Source organism: Panthera pardus, unplaced genomic scaffold, assembly GCF_024362965.1.
Source record: "Panthera pardus isolate Hobbes unplaced genomic scaffold, ASM2436296v1 HiC_scaffold_18, whole genome shotgun sequence".
Lineage (NCBI taxonomy): Eukaryota > Metazoa > Chordata > Mammalia > Carnivora > Felidae > Panthera > Panthera pardus.
The window spans coordinates 14,365,393-14,384,143 of NW_026526743.1; the positions used below are offsets into that span (position 1 = coordinate 14,365,393).

At 52.7% G+C, this 18,751-nt stretch overlaps 2 protein-coding genes across 7 annotated transcripts; both read left to right on the plus strand.

Annotated features, from left to right (window-relative positions):
* Positions 1-289: 289 nt before the first annotated feature.
* SERTAD3 (SERTA domain containing 3) lies at positions 290-3,646 on the plus strand. 6 transcript variants are annotated; one of them, XR_002075735.2, is made up of 3 exons: positions 290-422; positions 2,411-3,202; positions 3,306-3,646. XR_002075735.2 is itself a non-coding variant. In XM_019432181.2 (3 exons), the coding sequence occupies exon 3, from the start codon at positions 2,417-2,419 to the stop codon at positions 3,011-3,013; it is 597 nt and encodes a 198-aa protein (XP_019287726.2). In that variant the 5' UTR covers positions 301-422; positions 1,797-1,818; positions 2,411-2,416; the 3' UTR covers positions 3,014-3,646. The 6 variants fall into 6 exon arrangements, 5 of the variants coding, with proteins under 5 accessions (XP_019287723.2, XP_019287726.2, XP_019287725.2 ...); XM_019432181.2 differs by adding an exon at positions 1,797-1,818 and having other exon boundaries at positions 301-422; positions 2,411-3,646; XM_019432178.2 differs by having other exon boundaries at positions 2,411-3,646.
* Positions 3,647-11,612: 7,966 nt separating this feature from the next.
* SERTAD1 (SERTA domain containing 1) lies at positions 11,613-14,889 on the plus strand. The gene is made up of 2 exons (XM_019432185.2): positions 11,613-11,727; positions 13,819-14,889. The coding sequence occupies exon 2, from the start codon at positions 13,819-13,821 to the stop codon at positions 14,542-14,544; it is 726 nt and encodes a 241-aa protein (XP_019287730.1). The 5' UTR covers positions 11,613-11,727; the 3' UTR covers positions 14,545-14,889.
* Positions 14,890-18,751: the final 3,862 nt, after the last annotated feature.

An 18,751-nucleotide genomic window follows, 5' to 3' on the forward strand; every position in this document is an offset into this window, starting at 1 on the left:
CCGACAGGGTCCTCACCTGGTATAAAGGCATCGCAGAGATCAATGTTGACGACTTTGGAGCGAGGACAGTGGCTGAATTGAAGGAAGCAGTTCTGACGTCCCCGCCACCCTCCACCCAAGAGACGTGGCCCCTCCCCCGGGCGAGTCGGAATCCTTTAAAAGGTCCGGGGTGTAAGGAAAGGGAGGGCCGGCCGGGTGTCTCCTGGCGACGGACCGGTGGCTCCACCCAACCAATCCGCGCCCCGCAGCGGGCAGGGCTCCAGCCAATCGCGGCTCGCAGTTCGGCTCCTGGGCGGAGCGGGGTGGGCCGGAGGCCAAACCGAGAGGCCCTGGGGAGGTGAGCGAGGCTCGTACCCAGCACTGTTGGGTTGTAAAAGCTACGGACGTTCCACGACTTGGTCATTGCGAACCTGGCAGCTGAGGTGAGAGAGTCCACCTGGCTTGAGATTTGCCTTAGTTTAGGGAAGGTGGAGGCGTGCCCCCCGAGAGTCCTGGAGGCGGGGTCTGGGCGTGAGTCGGGGGCGCAGATAAGGGTGACTGATAGGGTTGGTGGGGCTTCGAGACTGAAATCGAGATCCCGGACTGAAGGCGAAGTTGTTGGGGTAAGACCTTCAAGTGGAGGGAGTTTGAAGCTGGGACATGGGGTGTTTGGAGAAGCGAGAGAACCGAGGAAGGAACTTTTGGGGCAGGAAATCTGGAGATTAGGACAATTCGAGTCTCCCGGACGGGTTGAATTCGGGGCTCTAGTGTTCTGGAAAAGGGGTGAGGGGTTGGGGCTGGGATCCTGAGCATTTGGAAAAACGGAGATAACTACGGGCAAGGAATCTTGGCAAGGGAGATGCAGTGGCTGTGAGGAGGTGCTGGTGAGAGTCCCATATTCAGGTCTTGGAGTCAGAGGGAGAGTTTGGAGGTGAAGTCGAAAGGCATTTGAAAGACGGGAGAAAAGGGGAAAGTTGACGGGTGAAGGTATCAGAATTAGTCTCCCAAACGGAATAAATCAGAGAGCATTTGTAGTTTTTGAGCGATGTGTTGGAGTCTGGGTTTCTGGACCCGAGAGCAGTTTGGGGAAAGAATCTAGGACCTCCTTGGGGTGCGAAACCCGAGAGAAAGCAGTTTTAGGGCCGGAGTCTGGGGTGGGGGAGGGGCGTCCCGGGCTTGGAGCTCAGACCCGCAGCCCTAGAGGCAGCAGAGGGCGGGGCTCGGCAGGCGCCGGGCAGCTGGACGTCCGGGTTCCCTTCCCCCACCCGCCCCGGGCACTTGTGCGCATGCCTTAAGGGAGGGCGGGGGAGGTTCGTCCCAAAGGCGTGCGGCACCCTCTGGGTATTGTAGTGCAAGCTCAACGTTAACGCACGTGCCAGGCGGCTATTGGCCCACATTTCCCAGAAGCCCCTGGGCCAAATTGTTGCCTGCCTGGACGTTGAATAGAGATCCAGGGAGGAGGCGGAGTCGGGCGTTGAGTCAAGTTTTAGCAAGTTTCTTGTGGGGCGCGCTTTGGGGGAAGTCGAAGGCGCGGGCTAAGAGAATGAGGGAGGCTCCTTCCCTGCTCTTGGGAGAGCTCCCAGTCGGTTAGGAAGAGGGCATGGTCAGAAATATACTCCCTGTAAAAGAAGAGTTTCGACAAATTGGTGTCCTAACAGGGCTTCGGTGGCAACAGGCAATAATAGATAAATATTGAATGAATAAATGGCAATTAAATTCTTCTTCGTTAAGCGTTAACTGTAGATGGGTACCGTGTATATTACACATCGGATCTCCTTGAGAATACGGTGAGAATTTTTACATTCCTCTTTTTACAGATGGGGAAACAGACCCAGAGAGGTAATGTCACATAACTTACAAAGATCAAACAGCTGAGCAGTGTCAAAGGCAGAATTCAAATCCAGGTTTCCCTGCCTCCAGTCCAGGTCTCCGTACTCCACAGCTGTCATACGTGACACTGTTGAAGAACCGAGTATTGTAAAAAGAACAGTGTTAAAGCTCAGGAACTTGATCCTCATCTTACAGCTGAGGTAATTGAGTCTCAAGGAGGCAAATTCACCATTCAAGGCCACACAGGCAAGTAGGGGGATGCAAACCCACCTATGTTTCAATCCAGATCTTGTTTTCTTAGTCATTTACATTTAGTCTCCTCCTCAGCCCTGTGGAATTCATATCATGTCCATTTTATAGATGAGGAAACAGGTTTAGATCATAAAAATGAACAACAACCGGGAGGTGCCTGGATGGCTCAGTCGGTTAAGTGTCTGATTCTAGATCTCCACTCAGGTCTTGATCTCAGGGTCCTGAGTTCAAGTCCTGCATTGGGCTCCACACTGGGCATGGAGCCTACTTAAAAACCAAACAACCATACAGGAAATTCGGGATCTGAATTATCCCTGCGGTGTCTGACTTGCCCCTCTTCTCTCTACAGGGCATCATGGTAGGAGGCTTGAAGAGAAAACACTCAGATTTGGAGGAGGAAGAGGAGGATGAGAAGTGGGACTGGGGTCCAGCAGGCCTGCGGAGCTACCAGCAAGCCCTGCTTCAAATCTCCTTAGACAAAGTCCAGCGGAGTCTGGGCCCCCGAGCACCCAGCCTACGCAGGCATGTCCTCATCCACAATACCCTCCAGCAGCTCCAGGCCGCCCTTTGCCTGGCTCCAGCACCTGCCCTACCCCCTGAGCCCCTCTTCCCGGGCGAGGAGGACTTCTCCCTGTCCGCCACCATCGGCTCTATTCTCAGGGAACTGGAGACCTCCATGGACGACACGGAGTCCCCTCAGAATCCAATAGCTCCCCCGGGCCCCCAGAACGAAGTGCTGCCCCAGCCTGATCCAGTCTTCTTGGAAGCTCTGAGCTCCCGGTACCTGGGGGACTCTGGTCTGGATGACTTCTTTCTGGACATTGACACATCTGCAGTGGAGAAGGAGCCTGCACTGGCCCCACCGGAGCCTCCTCACAACCTCTTCTGTGCCCCAGGGTCCTGGGAGTGTAATGAACTTGATCACATTATGGAAATCATTCTGGGATCCTAAAACTTCCAGGGGCTGTTTCTCATCTCTGCCTCAGTGGGCGGGATCCCTGGATGCAACTCTGTGTGTGTGTGTGTGTGTGTGTTGCAGGGGCTCTAAGCAGTGACTGTGGCCTCCTTTCCTCCCATTTCAGGGTTCCACAAACCGTCTTGCATGTGTGTGTGTGTCTGGTTGCCACAGCCTTCTGTGAAGGTGGGTCTTCCTGAATTAATTTATCTGTTCCAAATGCCTTAACGTGACTCTTTCTGGGAGTCTGATTTCCCACTTCCCACATTTCTTCTGCCTTTTCCTCCAGTTCCTACTCCCCTGGTGACCACTGGGGCCTCAGGGAAGATAAAGCTGGGCCTGTATGTTGATGACTGGGATGTGCTGCCTGGTTGCTATGGGAACTCAGACTTTGTCACTTGCACCTGGAGGGAGCAGGAGGGACGGACCTCCTCCCTCAAGGCTGATCCCCACCTCATTGGCAAGACCCCAGTCCCAGCAGTCTCCTGATGCATAACCAGGCCGGACCACGTGCAATAGGGTGGAAATCAAACCGCTCCATGCCACATTATTTAAAAGAAAGGCGGGTTTTGTGGTGGGTTTTGTTTTGTTTTGTTTTTGATTGTTTGTAATGACTTTTTTTTTTTTTTTTTTTTTAATAAAAGTATTTTGGAAAGGGTGATGTTGCCTGAAGTTTCTAAACTTCAGCGGGTCGATGAGAGGGACCTGGTAAGTTCCCTGGACACCTGCACCACCTCCCCACACCCCCCGCCAAAGCTGGGGCAGGCATATTATTAAACATAATATTTATAGAGTATTTGTTAAGAGTACTGTTGTATCCACTTTGTTTGGATTAGGTCATTTAATCTTCATGATAATACAGAATTCTGTTAACAGGTTTTACATAGGAGGAACCTCAAGTTCAGAGAGGCCAAATCACTTGCCCTAGGTCACACAGCAAGGAAAGCAAGGACCAGGGAGCTAGGACTCAAACTCAGTTTGCCTCCAGGGATTGGTTTTCAACTATTGTGTTTGTTGCTCCTTGGTAGACTTAGACTCCCCAGCCACGTGGGTGCACAAAGAAAGGAGAAACTAAGTCCCATGAATTACCAAACTGTCAAAGGATAGGTGACTCTAGCAACTAAAAGTCATTTTTTTCATTGCATGCAATGTGTTGCTGGGACCCAGAGGGGAAAGAAAATGCCTAAAGATAGTCTGCATTAAGAGTAGATCTTTCTAGGGGTGCCTGGGTGGCTCAGTGGGTTAAGTGTCTGACTCTTGATCTCAGCTCAGGTCATGATCTCACACAGTTGTGAGTTTGAGCTGTGGGTCAGTTGGTCCCTGCACTGACAGAGGGGAGCCTGCTTGGAGTTTTCTCTCCCTCTCTGCCCCTACCCCACTGGTGTTCTCTCTCAAAAGGTGGGGGGGGGAAGCTCTCTCTAGAAAAATTGGCTAGGAAGTAGAGACCAGGTTGAAGTTAAAGTGCTAAGGATTTGGGGCTTTTGGGTGGCTCAGTGGGTTAGGTGTCCACCTTTCGCTCAGGTCATGATCCCATGTTTCATGGGTTTGAGCCCTGCTTCGGGCTCTGTGCTGACAGCTCAGCCTGGAACCTGCTTTGGCTTGTGTGTCTCCCCTCTCTGCTTCTCTCTCTCTCTCTCTCTCTCTCTCAAAAATAAACATTTAAAGTGCTAAGGATTTATTTGGGAGGTACAAGCCCAGGCCTGTGAGAGGAGAAGAGAGAGGGGGGCCAGGAAGATGCAATGCTTAGCACTGGCTAAGCCTCTTGCAAAGACCTTTGAAGACAATGCAGCAGGTGAGTTTATACAGCACTAGGGACTCTTCTAGAAGGTTTGCAAAGAGGAACTACACCGGTGGAGTCCACAGGCAGGGAAAGGAGGGGGATTTTGCTTGTGCTTTCTGGCCCAAAGCCAAGGTTCTCAGCTTAAGAGGGGCTTTGCATCTAAGTCTGAAAGCATTGGGGTAACTGACAGGTGCCAATGGGGAGAGAGAGAAGAAATGGTCATGAGAGCCTCAAGGCACATGCGTTTCACATCTCATTGTGGATGCCCATGTCTTACTCCTACTTAAAACTCTCAGTGACTTCTCACACTCAGAATAAAACCCCAACTTCAAGGCCTGCAATACAGCAATCTTGGGGCACCTGGGTGACTCATTTGGTTAAGCAGCCAACTCTTGATTTTGGCTCAGGTCATGATCTCAGGGTTTGTGAGATCGAGCCCCACATTGGGCTCTGTGCTGACAGCAATGAATCCCTACTTGGTATTCATTCTCTCTCCCTTTCTCTCTCTCTCAAAATAAATGAATAAACATTAAAAAAAAAACAAAAACCTGTCAATCTTGCTCCTAACTTCCCCATTTGAATCTCCCACTCTTCCGCACCACCAGTCACCCTGGTCTCATTTGACTCCATGCTCATAACCACCCCAGGCCCTTTGCACTTATTAATGGCCCAGAGGATATGTCCCCTCTAGCTTCACCAACATAAATGTCCCTTTCTCAGAGAAGTCTTCTCTGCCCTTCCTAGCTCAACGTGTCTTGCTGCACCGAACATTCACCCCACTGTTTGATTTTCTTGGTAGCATCTATCCTATCTCAAGTTATTTATCACCTGTTTATGGTTAGCCTCCTGGTCTATAAAAACTCTGAGAGGGAGGGGTTTTGGTGGTCTTAGCCCAGCTGTGTGCCCTAGTGTACAAAACTATGCTCAGTACAGGTGTGCACTCAAAAACAATTTTTTTTGGCTATTAAAAAAATTTTTTTTAATCTTTATTTATTTTTGAGAGAGAGAGAGACTGAGCATGAGTGGGGAAGGGGCAGAGAGAGACGGGGAACACAGTATCAGAAGCAGGCATCAGGCTCTGAGCTGTCAGCACAGAGCCTGGCGTGGAGCTCGAACCCACGAACTGAAAAATCATGGCCTGAGCCTAAGTCGGACACTTAACTGACCGACCCACCCAGGCGCCCCTTTTTGGGCTATTGTTGAAAAAATGAACCGACCTTGCAACGGTCAACCCTCCCTCTTACCTCTCTGAATTCACCTTCCTCACAGTCTCCCCACTACTATGCTCCAGCTATACTATTCTCTACAGTTCTTCAAACAAACCAGCATGTCCCAACCTTAAGACTGGATTCACACCTGCCTCCCTGAGCGATTGTGCAAACTGGAAAGGAGGGCCTGATGCATGCGAAGGATTCCAATAATTGCTCAAATTTATTGTCTACGGTGGGCCTGGTGCTCTTCCAGGCATATGAATAAAACAGACAACTCCTGCCCTCATACAGCATGGCAGTTGGGGAAGGCTGCAACACACAAATAACTAAAACGGAGAGTCTGTCGGGTGGTGACAAATGCTGTAGAGAAAAAGAAAGGAGAGCGATGGGGGTGTTAACTATTTCAATGGGATGGCCAGAGAAGGCCTCACCGACAAGGTGACATTTGAGTCAAGACCTGAGGGAGGTGAGAAGTGAGTCATGCCAATCTGAGGGGGAACGGATGTCGATGCAGATGCAGACAGAGGTAACAGCCGGTGCGAAGGCCCTGAGGTGGGAGCCTGAGTGGAGCGTTTGAGGGACCTGAAGAGGTCAATGTGGCTGGAACAGTGCAAGAAAAGAGCATCCTAGGAGATGAGCTGAAAAAGACGTATGGTCTTGAGGGACTGAATTTTACCGAGTGAGATGGAAGCCATGGGAGGCTGTTGAGCAGAAGAGGGATGAGACCTGACTCACCTTTTAACAGGTCCTCCTTGCCCTAAAGATAATCGAGTGAAAAGGAATCAAGTAGCTTTCTAGTACCACAGTGAGGCCACTATAAGGAGCATCCCCACTTTCCAGATGGACAAACTGAGGCTCGGAGAGGCCCGGTATCCCCCGCACCCCGTTAAAGAGGCTGATGAGAGAAGTAGAAAGCCCGGCCCGCAGAGGGACCGGGTATCTGAAGACAGAGTCCACCTTCCCCAAACTGCGCTCTTCCGGCCCGCGGTGGGGGGAGGGGGCGCGGCCGCCTCGGGGCGTGGCCGATGGGACAGGCCCCTCCCACCTGCCCACTCCCCATCCCCAGCCGGCCGGGCGGTGGAATACTTCGGAGGTAGCGGCTGCGGCTGCGGCGGGAGCCGGCCCGGCGCCTGCTCCCTCCCTAGAGGCCGGGTGGGGCGGGGTGGGGCGGCCGGCGGGGGGCGGGGCGCTCCCCGACCCGCTTCCCCCTCCTCCCGCCGCGGGCGGAGCCTCCTCCCCAGGCCTGCCGGGCGGGCCTCCTGCTTCTGGTTTCATTTGCCGAGGCCTGACCTCTCTCCCTCTCCCTTCCCCCAGCCCTTTGAATTCCTGGCTCCTTCTGCACTCTCTGGTCTCAGCTCCAGGGTCACCTCCTCAGGGAGGCTCTCCTGGACCATCCCGCCACAGGCCTCCCTATTATACCGCCCTGTTTTGTTTTCCTCAAGGCACTGAACAGGGGCCGAAATTATCTTCGTCATGTATTCATCTTCTAGGGTCTCAGAATAAAACACAGTGTTCCATAGAGGGCTCTAAACCGCCTGAAAGCTTCTCTGACCTCCCAGGCAACACAGTCCAGCTACACTGGCCTTGCTGCCTGGCAAACTCCCTCCTCGGGGCCTTTGCACTGGCCCTTCCCTCTGGCCAGAACACTCTTGTTCCAGAGCTGTAGTACCTCTCTCGTTTCATTGGGTCTACTCAACGTCACCTCTTCAAGGAACTTCCTACCAGCACCAACCAGCATCCTATCTACACCACGCACCCTTTCACTATTCTCGCCCTGCTCTGTTTTATTCTTTTCCTTTTCACTTCACCTTCTAAGATACTAAGTAATTTCTTTATTGTATTAAGTGTATTGTCCACCTCCTCATGTCAGGGGTTTTTGTCTTTGTAGTTTTACTGCCGTATCCGTGCGGTATCATCCACGGTACCTGGCACACGGAAGGTGTTCAATCCATGAATGTTTGTGAATCAATGAATGTCTTTGTTTTCATATTTCTTTTCTTTGTTTACCTCCTCCCCTGAGCCATGAAAAGAGAGACCCTGTGAGGCTTATCCTCACGTATCCTTGCTGGATCCTTATTGACTGTAACAGTGCCCAGAATATAGTAGGTGTTCAATAAATACGGGTTAATCAAGCTCTTGCGATTTCTGTGAGCTCTCCAGCATGCGATCTGGAGCAAGCCACTTGGAGACTCGGAGCCTCCTGTTTCCTTAGGCCATAAAGATAGGTTATGGGAGAAATTATGTGAACTTGCCTAGCAGGGGCCTGCTTCTAATTAGCATTTTACCCTCCTTTTATTATGAAAAATGGTAAGCATATAGAAAAGATGGGGGGTGGGATGTATTCTCAGTGCCTGTATAGCCTCCCATCTAGATTTAATTGTTAATATTTTGTTTCCTTTATCTACATATGTATATATGCATATGTATATTTTTTCTTTTGCTGAACCATTGGAAAGTAAATTGTAGACATCTTAACATTCTACCTCTAATAGCTCAGCAGGAATTTCTTTTTCTTTTCTTCCTTTTTTCTTTTTTAATAGGAAAGGAGGTTTTGTTTGTTGTTGTTGTTGTTGTTGTTGTTTAAGTTTATTTATTTTGAGAGAGAGAGAGAGAGAGAGCAAGCACTTGCAAGCAGGGAAGGGGCAGAGAAAGGGAGAGAGAGAATCCCAAGCAGGCTCCAGGGGGCCACCCGCATAGAGCCCCAGTGGGGGCCATGAGATCATGACCTGAGCTGAGATCAAGATTCTGATGCTTAATTGACTGAGCCACCCAGGCACCTCGGTATTTCTTAAGATTAAGGACACTCACCTACAAACACAACATTTCACATCTAATAGAATTAACATTTCCAGGGGCGCCTGGGTGGCTCTGTCAGTTGAGTGTCTGACTCTGATTTTGGCATGATCTCATGGTGCGTGAGTTCGAGCCCTACATCGGGCTCTGTGCTGACAGTTTGGAGCCTGCTTTGGATTTTCTCTCTCCCACTCTCTGTCCCTACCCCACTTGTTCTCTCTCTCTCTGTCAATAAATGAAAAACCTTAAAAAAAAAAAAAAAAAAAAAAAAGAGCACCTCGGTGGCTCTGTTGGTTAAGCGTCTGACTTCACCTCAGGTGATCTTGTAGTTGGTGAGTTCAAGCCCCACATCAAGCTCTGTGCTGACATCTCAGATCCTGGAGCCTGCTTCAAGTTCTGTTTCTCTCTCTCTCTGCCCCTCCCTTACACTCTGTCTCAAAAATAAATAAACATTAAAAAAAATAAAAAAAAAAAAAATTCCAGGGGCGCCTGGATGGTTCAATCAGTTAAGGGTCTGACTCTTGATTTCGGCTCTGGTCACGATCTCATGATGGTATGTGAGAACGAGTCCCATGACAACTGGCTCTTCGCTGACAGCAAGGACCCTGATTGGGATTCTCTCTCTTCCCCTCCCCTGCGTTCTGTCTTAAAAAAAAAAAAATGTAATAAGTAAACATAAAAAGAATTAAGAATTCCACAAGTCATCTGATATCCAGTCTATATTCAGATTTCCCCGTGAATATCTTTTGTAGCTGTTTCTCCAACACCGCCCCCCCCCCCCCCAGTCAGGATTTCGTGAAGGTTCATACGCTTATTTGGTTGTAATAAAGACATTATACAGTAATTTTCATTCTGGAAAATCCTCCACCATCAACCCCACCAAAACCTTTTTCTGTTTTCTTGAAATTGAATTGTTGGTGGAACAGCACAGTTGTGCTGCAGATGTTCCACATTTTGTATTTGTCTGATTGTGTTCATGTTTAATTTGTTCCTCTCTGTTTCCTATAAGCTGAAGGTTAGGCTAGAGGCTTTGTGAGATTCAGTTTATGAAATTTAACAGGGAGACTCCACAGGGAGTGTGCGTACTTCCTAACGCATCATATCGGGTGGTGCCCAGTATTGGGGTGTCCCTCTCTTGTGGGTAGAGAGTTTCATTACATGGTTAAGGTGGTGAGAACCACATCTCCACATCATAAAAGGATATTTTCCCCTTGCAGTTAGCAAGTAACCTGTGGGGTGATGTGTTGGAGCCTGCCAAGATCCTGTTAACCTTTCACCCTAAGGTTTGAGCATCCATTGATAATTGATGCCTGAATCGAATCGTTTAGTTAGCATTTTCTAGAGCTTACTTTGGCCAGAAGCTTTATTTACAACTAACAATTCTTCCCAGAACTCCAGAAGAGTTAGCAAATGAGCTACTTGGAGAAGCTAAGTCCCATTGTCAGTTTATCAGACAAGTGTTAAACTCCTGTCTACCTATACCCCACCCCACAAGTCCCCCTCTCCTTGAATTAAGTACCTGTGCTATGCCAACCGCTAGTGCTACCACCAAAAGGACATGTCGAGCACCATTCTGAGCATTTCGTGCGATTACTTTTTTTGATATTAATTAATGAATTAATGTATGTATTGATTTTTAAGTAGGCTCCAAGCCCTACTAAGGGCTCGAACTCATGACCCTGACATCGAGAGTCACATGCTCTACAGACTGAGCCACATAGGCACCCCGTCCCCCCCAACCCCGGCCTTTTTTAAAGATTTTGTTTTTAAATAATCTCTACACCCAACGTGGGGCTTGAACCCACACTCTCAAGATCAAGAGTTGCATGGTCTTCCAACTGAGTCAACCGGGTGCCCTTATATGATTATTCTTTTTAATCCTCAAAATAATCTCATTTTAAAGGTGAGGAAACAGGGGCACCTGGGTGGCTCAGTTGGTTAAGGATCTGACTTTAGCTCAGGTCATGATCTCACAGTTCGTGGTTTTGAGCCCCCCTTTGGGCTCTGTGCCGACAGCTCAAAGCCTGGAGCCTGCTTCGGATTCTGTGTCTCCCTCTCTCTCTCCGCCCCTCCCCCACTTGAGCTCTGTCTCTCTCTCTCTCTCAAAAATAAAATACACATTAAAAAAAAATTTTTTTTAAGGTGAGGAAACTGAGACCCGAGGGGATTCAAACACTCGCCCAAAGTCACAACGTTACTTAGGGTATGAAGCCCAGGATATGTGACTCCAGTGCCATCCACTCCTGCCGCCTCCCTCCACGCCTATAACCACCATATAACTGCCCAGCATTTGCTGAACGTGCTATAGTGCTCTTACAGATACAAACTTATTTTAATTTTCCTAACTCCCAAGGGGTAGGTAAGAAGATGCCCATTTAACACACTGTGTGGCTCAGAGAGGTTAAGCATTTTTCCAAGGTCACACACACATCTAATGAGTGGTTAGAATTTGAACCCATGCCTATCTGGCTTACAGTACAGACCCGTTAGAGTTGGGTGTGTAAGAAGCTCAGTTTGGGTTTGGCAAGTGCATGGGCAGGTGTGAGGGGCCTGCACTTTGAGAGGTTAAAAACCCCTCCCCTCTACTGTCCCGCAGGGAAAACGGCCACCCCACCTGGCCCGGTCCCTTCACGCAGTAGCCGGGCATGCGCCCTGGAGCCAACCTACCCTCCTTTCGAACCTTCCCTCTATAGGCTCCGCCCATCACCGTCCAGGCCCAATCCCTGGGTGGAGGGCGGGGCCGCCACGGGAGTGGGCGGTAGTTAAGGAGAGTCAGGAGCCTGGAGTCGTGCGCCGGAGTCAGAACTGCGTCTCACGACCCAGGCGCCGGTTGCTGAAGGAAAGCGAGCGAGCGATGCTGCCGTCGCCGCTTCCTGATTGGCTGTGCGTTGATCCCTCTTCGTTCTGATTGGCAGCGGGTGAGCTAGGTATGTAAATGAAGTGAAGGGGCCTGAGGAGAGACGGGAAACCCTCGGCGGGGTCGTTTGGCCGGTTCGATCCCCGGGTCCTGCCGGTACGCGCCGGGGCTGCCCGGGATCGAGATGCGCGGGCCTCTAAGTGTCGCCCGGCCGGGTTGGGTGAATCACGTCGCAGCCCAGGAAGGGGGCGGAGGCGCCGGCTTCTGGCTCCGGCTGCGTGACTCACCCGCCCCCGCCGCCGCCGCTTCGGAAGGAGCCACCTCCACTGCCTGCCGGAAGCGAGCGCAGGCAGAGAAGGCGGAATAGTCCTCCGGGGATCCCAGCCCGCACGGTCCTGGGCGGCAAGCTGGAGCGACAGCCAGGACGTGGGGGCAGTGTCGAGGATCCCGGGGTCTGAGGAGCCGGAATCCCCGGGGAAAGCCGGCCTGGCGCCGCTAGGGGGCACCGGGACCAGGGGGCGGAGTCGGGTGGGGGCAGAATTCCTGCGGTTCTGAACTCCCGGGTCTGCGGGGAAGGAGGCGAGGACCGTTTTTAGTAGGGTGGGGGGTTACTTCTAAGGTCCTGTTGGGCAACTCCCCGGGGACTGGACCTTGTAAGCTTCCAGTCTGAAAAAAGCAAGTTGGGGCTGGGGTCCAGAACTCCAGGGGCCCCTACCTCGGGGAAAGTGTGGGTCCTCAAAGTTCTCTCAGTGGCCCCCTGTGCCCGTCAAGATTTCCCGGCAAGCTCTGTCTACTAGGCCTCCCAAATAAATCCTGAATCGATCAACTTCCTTCCACGTCCACTACCAATCACCTTCTACTCCAAGCTACCATCATCACCCCAAGAGTGCACTAGCCTCCAAATGGAGCTTCCGATCACGCTCTTCCCCGTCTCCACTCCTCCCCACTCATCTTACTCCAAGCAGCTGAGGGGGATCTTCTGGAAACCTAATCCACAGCACCACTCTATTCCCTGCTCAGAACCCTTCAGTGACACTCACAGTAAAATCCAAACTTCTTGCCTCTGCTTGCTCTCCAAACCCTGTTCCCTCCCATGTCACTCTGTGCGCTGACCACACGGGTGTTTTTTCAGTTCAAGCTCATCCAGCCTCCAGGTCTTTCTTTGCTTTTGTTGTTGTTCTCTCTTCTCTGAATGCTCTCCCCCTGGTTCTTCTATAGCTGACTCCTTCTCCTGCTTGAGGGCTCCACTCAAATGTCTCTTACTCAGAGGAGCCTGCCCTGACCACCCCCCAGAATCTTTTAGTGTCTTCCTAGCACCATCTGTACATTTCCTGTATTTAAATTTTCTTTTTTTTTAAATGTTTATTTATTTTTGAGACAGAGACAGAGCATGAATGAGGGAGGGTCAGAGAGAGAGGGAGACACAGAATCTGAAGCAGGCTCCAGGCTCTGAGCTATCAGCACAGAGCCCGACGCGGGGCTCGAACTCACAGACTGTGAGATCATGACCTGAGCCGAAGCCGGTCGCCCAACCGACCGAGCCACCCAGGCGCCCCTACATTTCCTGTGTTTATGTATGTATTTGTCTGATTTATAGACATTCAATAAATGTTAGGTTAAACTATGTGAAACAGCTGCTTTCATGGGTTAAAAAAAGGTTGAATATTGGGCATTTCACATGGTTCACTGAAGAAGTACATAATAATAGCTATTAAAAGTACTTGTTAATAAGAATAGTTACAATGTAGGGGCGCCTGGGTGGCTCAGTCAGTTAAGCATCCGACTCTTGACTTCGGCTCAGGTCATGAGATCGAGGCCCGAGTCAGGCTCTGCGCTGATATCAGAGGGACTGCTTGGGATTCCCTCCCCCCTCTACCTCTCTCTCCCCCCTCTCAAAATAAATAAACTTAAAAAAAATAGAGTGTACTAGGCACTGTTGTAAGTGCTTTTTGTATATTATCTCATTTACTCCGGAGAACAACTCTATGAAGTAGATACTATTATCATCCATTATCTTAAAGTTTCCCTAAGGAAGCACAGGCTCAAGAAGTTAAATGACTGGCCCGAGATCACACCAGACACCAGTTACCAGAGCCAGGGTTTGAACTTGCCACGGACTTTCTATAAGTGAATGACTCGCCCCACCCCCCACCCCCTGCAGATGATGCTGAGCAAAGGTCTGAAGCGCAAGCGGGAGGAGGAGGAGGAGGAGCCGGAGAAGGAAGCCTTGGCAGTCGACACCTGGTGGCTGGATCCCAGGCTCCCAGCAGTGGCACAGGCACCCCCGGCTGTGCCCTCCAATTCCCTCTTAGACCTCTCGGTGCTCAAGCTCCACCACAGCCTGCGGCAGAGTGAGCCGGACCTGCGGCACCTGGTGCTGCTAGTGAACACCTTACGGCGCATCCAGGCATCCGTGGAGCCCGAAGCTACCCTGCCCTCCGTGCCCAGCCCGCCTGAGGCCCCTGGCGTGGCGGCTGACAGCCTGCTGGCCAGCTCAGACGCTGCCCTCTCAGCCTCCATGGCCAGCCTTCTGGAGGACCTCAGCCATATCGAGGGCCTGAGCCAGGCCCCCCAGCCCTTGGTGGACGAAGGGCCGCCGGGCCGCCCCAGTGGCGGGGCCCCACCCGGCCTGGGTGCCTTGGACCTGCTGGGCCCAGCCACTGGCTGTCTGCTGGACGATGAGCTCGAGGGCCTGTTTGAGGACATCGACACCTCTATGTACGACAGCGAACTTTGGGCACCAGCGTCTGAGGGCCTCAAACCCGGCCCTGAGGATGGGCCTGGCAAGGAGGAAGGTCTGGAGCTGGATGAGGCCCAGCTAGACTACCTGCTGGACGTGTTGGTGGGCACACAGGCGCTGGAACGGCCACCGGGGCCGGGGCGCTGACCCCCACAGCGGAGATGGTGGTTTGGTGTCCAAACTGAGCCTGGTTGCTGGACTAACTGTCCTTGGAAAGACACAGCTAACTTCCCTAGAACGGAGAGAGGGGCTTTGGAGAGACAATCCATTCCTGAGCAACTTCACCTCTGTCCTCTTGTCTAGGGCTAATGAGGGGAGTCTGGGACTGGCCCTTGGGAGGGGATGACAGGGCCCGGTGGCTGGAATGTGATTTGGACCAGGCCCTGTGCTGGACTGAATCGGCGGAGGTCGTTCCCGGGGATACTTTTTCCGTGATGTGGGACGAGACTGCACCATTTTCTGGAAATTAAAACCAGTCCTGGGTTATTTCAAGTCTGTGTGCTTTGTCTCTGGGCTAAGGCAAGGGTCAGTTAATAACCTCCAAATTTTACTGAGCGTGGACTGTGTGTGCTAAGCACCTGACGTGTGTTCACTCTTTTCATCTTTGAAATTAGATGGCCATTATTACTATCCCCATTTTACATTTTGAGAAAACTGAGGCTCCGACAGGACATCGCATGAGGGGGTGGGTTTCAAGCCGTGAACTTTACTGCTTTCTTGTTCTGGTAAGCGGATGAGTTAGCTCTGGTAACTGGCCCTCTAGAAAACTCCCCCCAACATACTCAGCCAGGTTTCCCTGATTGTGCATGATGATGGTGGTCGTGGTAGCAGTGGAGGAGCCCCAGGCCACCAGAAATCATGGCCTTGCCTGAAGTCTACCTGTGTGTCTTGAGGCTGGGGGTGGGGCAAAAGGGAGGTTTCAGAATGAGCCAGAAATAAAAGCACAAAGCTGAAGGCTTGATGGAGCTTCTCCAAAGAGCTTTGAGAGCCAGCTCTCCAAGAAAATGGGGAAAGGCACGGGAGACTCCAGCAAGTTAAGGAAAAAAAAAAAAATCCACTCGGGGTCTCAAATCTGCCTTTGGGCAGGGATAGGGCAATTTGGAGGGTGCCTCTGAAATAAAGCCACCGGGTTTAGCGGCTTGACCGCAAAGCAGAGGCGGTCCTGCTTTCCTTCTAGAAGAAACCCAGGCCCTGGCGAGCTGAGGCCACCTGCCCCACTGCTCGTGTGATAGGGCCCGCCCGAGCGCCGCGCCGGGTGTCTGCGCCGCCCCCGCGGTCCAGCCGCATTCCTGGCCCGGCTGGGAGGGGCCGCACACTCAGAGGCCTGGCACGGGACCCAGGAGGCGTCCTTCCTGGCGGCTGTGGGGGCAGGGCAGCGCCCCGGGTGCGGGCGGGGGGAGGGGCACGGTGAAACCCACGGGCGGCCGGGGGGCCGGGGGCCGGACGGTGACCTGCGAGGCCCGCTGGGCCTCCAGTGGGGTAACGCCGGCAAGAGGACACCGAAATCGCCGGGCCCCAGAGCCTCCACCCTGGCCGGAAGCTCTAGGGAGGCTGAAGCTGGGGTGGAACTGGGGGAGGCGGGCAGCTTCGGCGGCCCCTCGGGCCGGGAAGGGGCGGGCAGAGCGGAGCTTCCTGGAGGAGGAGAGGAAGTCGTGCCCATTTCTGGAAGTGGATGGGGCGGCCCGGGGAGGGGGAGTGGAAATGGCCCGAAGGGAGCTGGTGCCCTGGCTGAGGGTCTTCGGGTGCCTGACTCCTACACCGGGTGACTCCAATGGGATTCAGACCTTGAGAGTGTGGGTTGAGCTCTGCAATGCCCCCTGGTGCTCAGTCTGGGGGTCTGAGATGCCACTGCCTTAGTTCCCTGGAGATCTGTCCAGTGGTCAAGTAATCTCCCAGTGTAGGGCCAGCAATGCCCTCTGTTTACAACACTCTGGGGGCCTGTTTCCGTTGTCTCTGGGTGCCAAACTGGGGGACAATCTGTGATGCATACTGATGCAGACAGCCTACCCATCTGTCAACGATGCTCGCATCTGCCCCTGTGCCTACTTGGCCAGCGATGCCCCCCCTCTCCCCAGAGCCTCTGTATACAGTTGCACAGGTTGTGGGCTGCGCATAGACTCCATGTTTAAGGGGCTACTATGCGTGTTTCAGGCACCATTCATTTACATATTGACTGCAACAGTTTCCCAGCAGATGGAGGTCAAACGCCTTGGGGAAGGAGTATGCCTTTTGCACAAAAGCACCATATGGGCTGGATCAGCTCTAGTCCCATCCCACTGGTGCCCTCGGGTCTGTGAGCAGCTCGTGCCTGAGGACCTATTCCCCCCCACCCCCTACTCTCCCCATGTCTGCCCCCCAGATGATTGCGCAGGCTCCCAGGCTCTAGTGTGCCCCACCGCCCTCAGGCTCAACCCCAAGAGGCCGCCCTACCTCAGCCAGCAGATTCCAGGGCCCACACCATTCCGAGCTGAGCCACCAGCCCTGGCGCCGTTACTCCTTTTCACAGAGCCTCTGTGTTCCTGCCAGGACACTCCCCAGCCAGGCTAGCTCCCCTCCAGGGGCATTCTCAGGATCCCCCATCACACACACACCTCTGTCCTCAACACCTGGGACAGTTGTCCTTGCTGTCCTTTGCTCCCCTCCCTTCGTTCCTTCTCTTATTCAGAAAAGATGTATGATGGCCTACTGCGTGCCTCGCTAAATCTGTGTCTGTCCTCTGCTCCTCTGAGATCTGAACTCTGCCCCTACCAAGGCTCATCTCCCCCACCTCCCCGTCCCATTCACGCACTTAAGGAACGTTTACTGAGCACCTGCGGTCCCAGTGCAGAAATCTAATTATGCTTTTTTTTTTAACATTTATTCATTTTTGAGAGTGAGAGAGACAGAGCATGAGCGGGGGAGGGGCAAAGAGAGAGGGAGACACAGAATCCGAAGCAGGCTCCAGGCTCTGAGCTGTCAGCACAGAGCCCGACGCGGGGCTTGAACTCACGAACCACGAGATCATGACCCAAGCCGAAGTCTGACGCTCAACCGACTGAGCCACCCAGGCGCCCCCAGAAATCTAATTATGCTTAAGTCGATGATTATTGATGCAATAAGCCATTGAGCAGAGGTTGTGCTGAAAAGCCAGATCACCTGCATTTGAACCTCTCTGCTTTGCCATCCTGTGGCTCTGTGACCCTAAGCAAGGGACTTCACGTCTCTGTGCTCATCTGTAAACTGGAACAGTAACAGCCTACCTCCAAGGGCTGTTGTCCCAAGGTGGATGTGGGGGGGGGGGGGTGTTGTAGGCAGAGGGAACAGTATAAGCAACGGCTAGCCCCTGAGGGACCCTAAAACTTTTTCTAGCATCTGGAAGCTCTGGGTTTGGCTGGAAAGAGGGAGAAGCAGTGAGGTAAGTAATGGGGCTGGAGGGGTCTGCAGGGGGCCAGGGCGCAAGGGACACTGGGTGAGGGACTTTACTGCTAAGGTACTAGGGAATCACGAAGTGAAGGAATCCCTCTGGCTGCCATGTGGACGCAGTGGTACAGAGGTGAGACTAAAGGCCAGGAACCCCGAGGGGAAGCTGGGAAGGGACATCACATCCGTGGCAGGATGGTTGGGAGGAAGGGGAGAGGGGTTTGAAAACCAAGAGGACAGGCTCCGGGATTGATGAGCCTCGATGGGGCAGGGGCCTCACACAAGGCCCAGGGCTCTAACCAGGAGACCCATGGGGACAGTGGGGCTGCCTTGGGATGGTGACTGGGGGGACAAGTAGGTCTGGGGTTGATGCTGAGGCCAGAGAGGGACACAGTGGGTGAGAGGGGCTGGTGGGGGGACACCCAAGGAGAAGGCATCTGGGTCTCGAGGCCTGTGGGACTGGGCTTAATAGGGAGGGTGGGAGGCAGGAGCAGGCAGAGGTGATGTGAGTGAGGGAGAGATATTGGCTGTGTTGCTGGGCACCCAGCTACCACTTGGCTCAGAGTGGATCGGAGAGGGTGGTCCCTGAGGACAAGCTTCCACCTCTTTCCCCAGCCGCACAGGATATCCTGTGTTTACTGAGGTGGCCTTGGCCGGAACCGGGACACTGGTGCCACCCCCTAAACTCAACTTCCCATGGCCACACCCCCTGGGGTGAGGGAAATTGAGAGACACAGAGAGAGACAGAGAGAGGGACAGAGACGAGGAATGAGGATAGAGACAAAGAGAGGAACAGAGAGGTACAAAGACACACAGACACACTGTTCATGACAAAACACGGCAAACTAGAAAAGGAAGCTTCCTCAGCTTCCCCTGCCTCTTTTTCATTCCCCGATTTCTCCAAGGGGCCCCTTGCACAGGCTGTCCCTCTACTTGGAACCCACTCTCACTGACC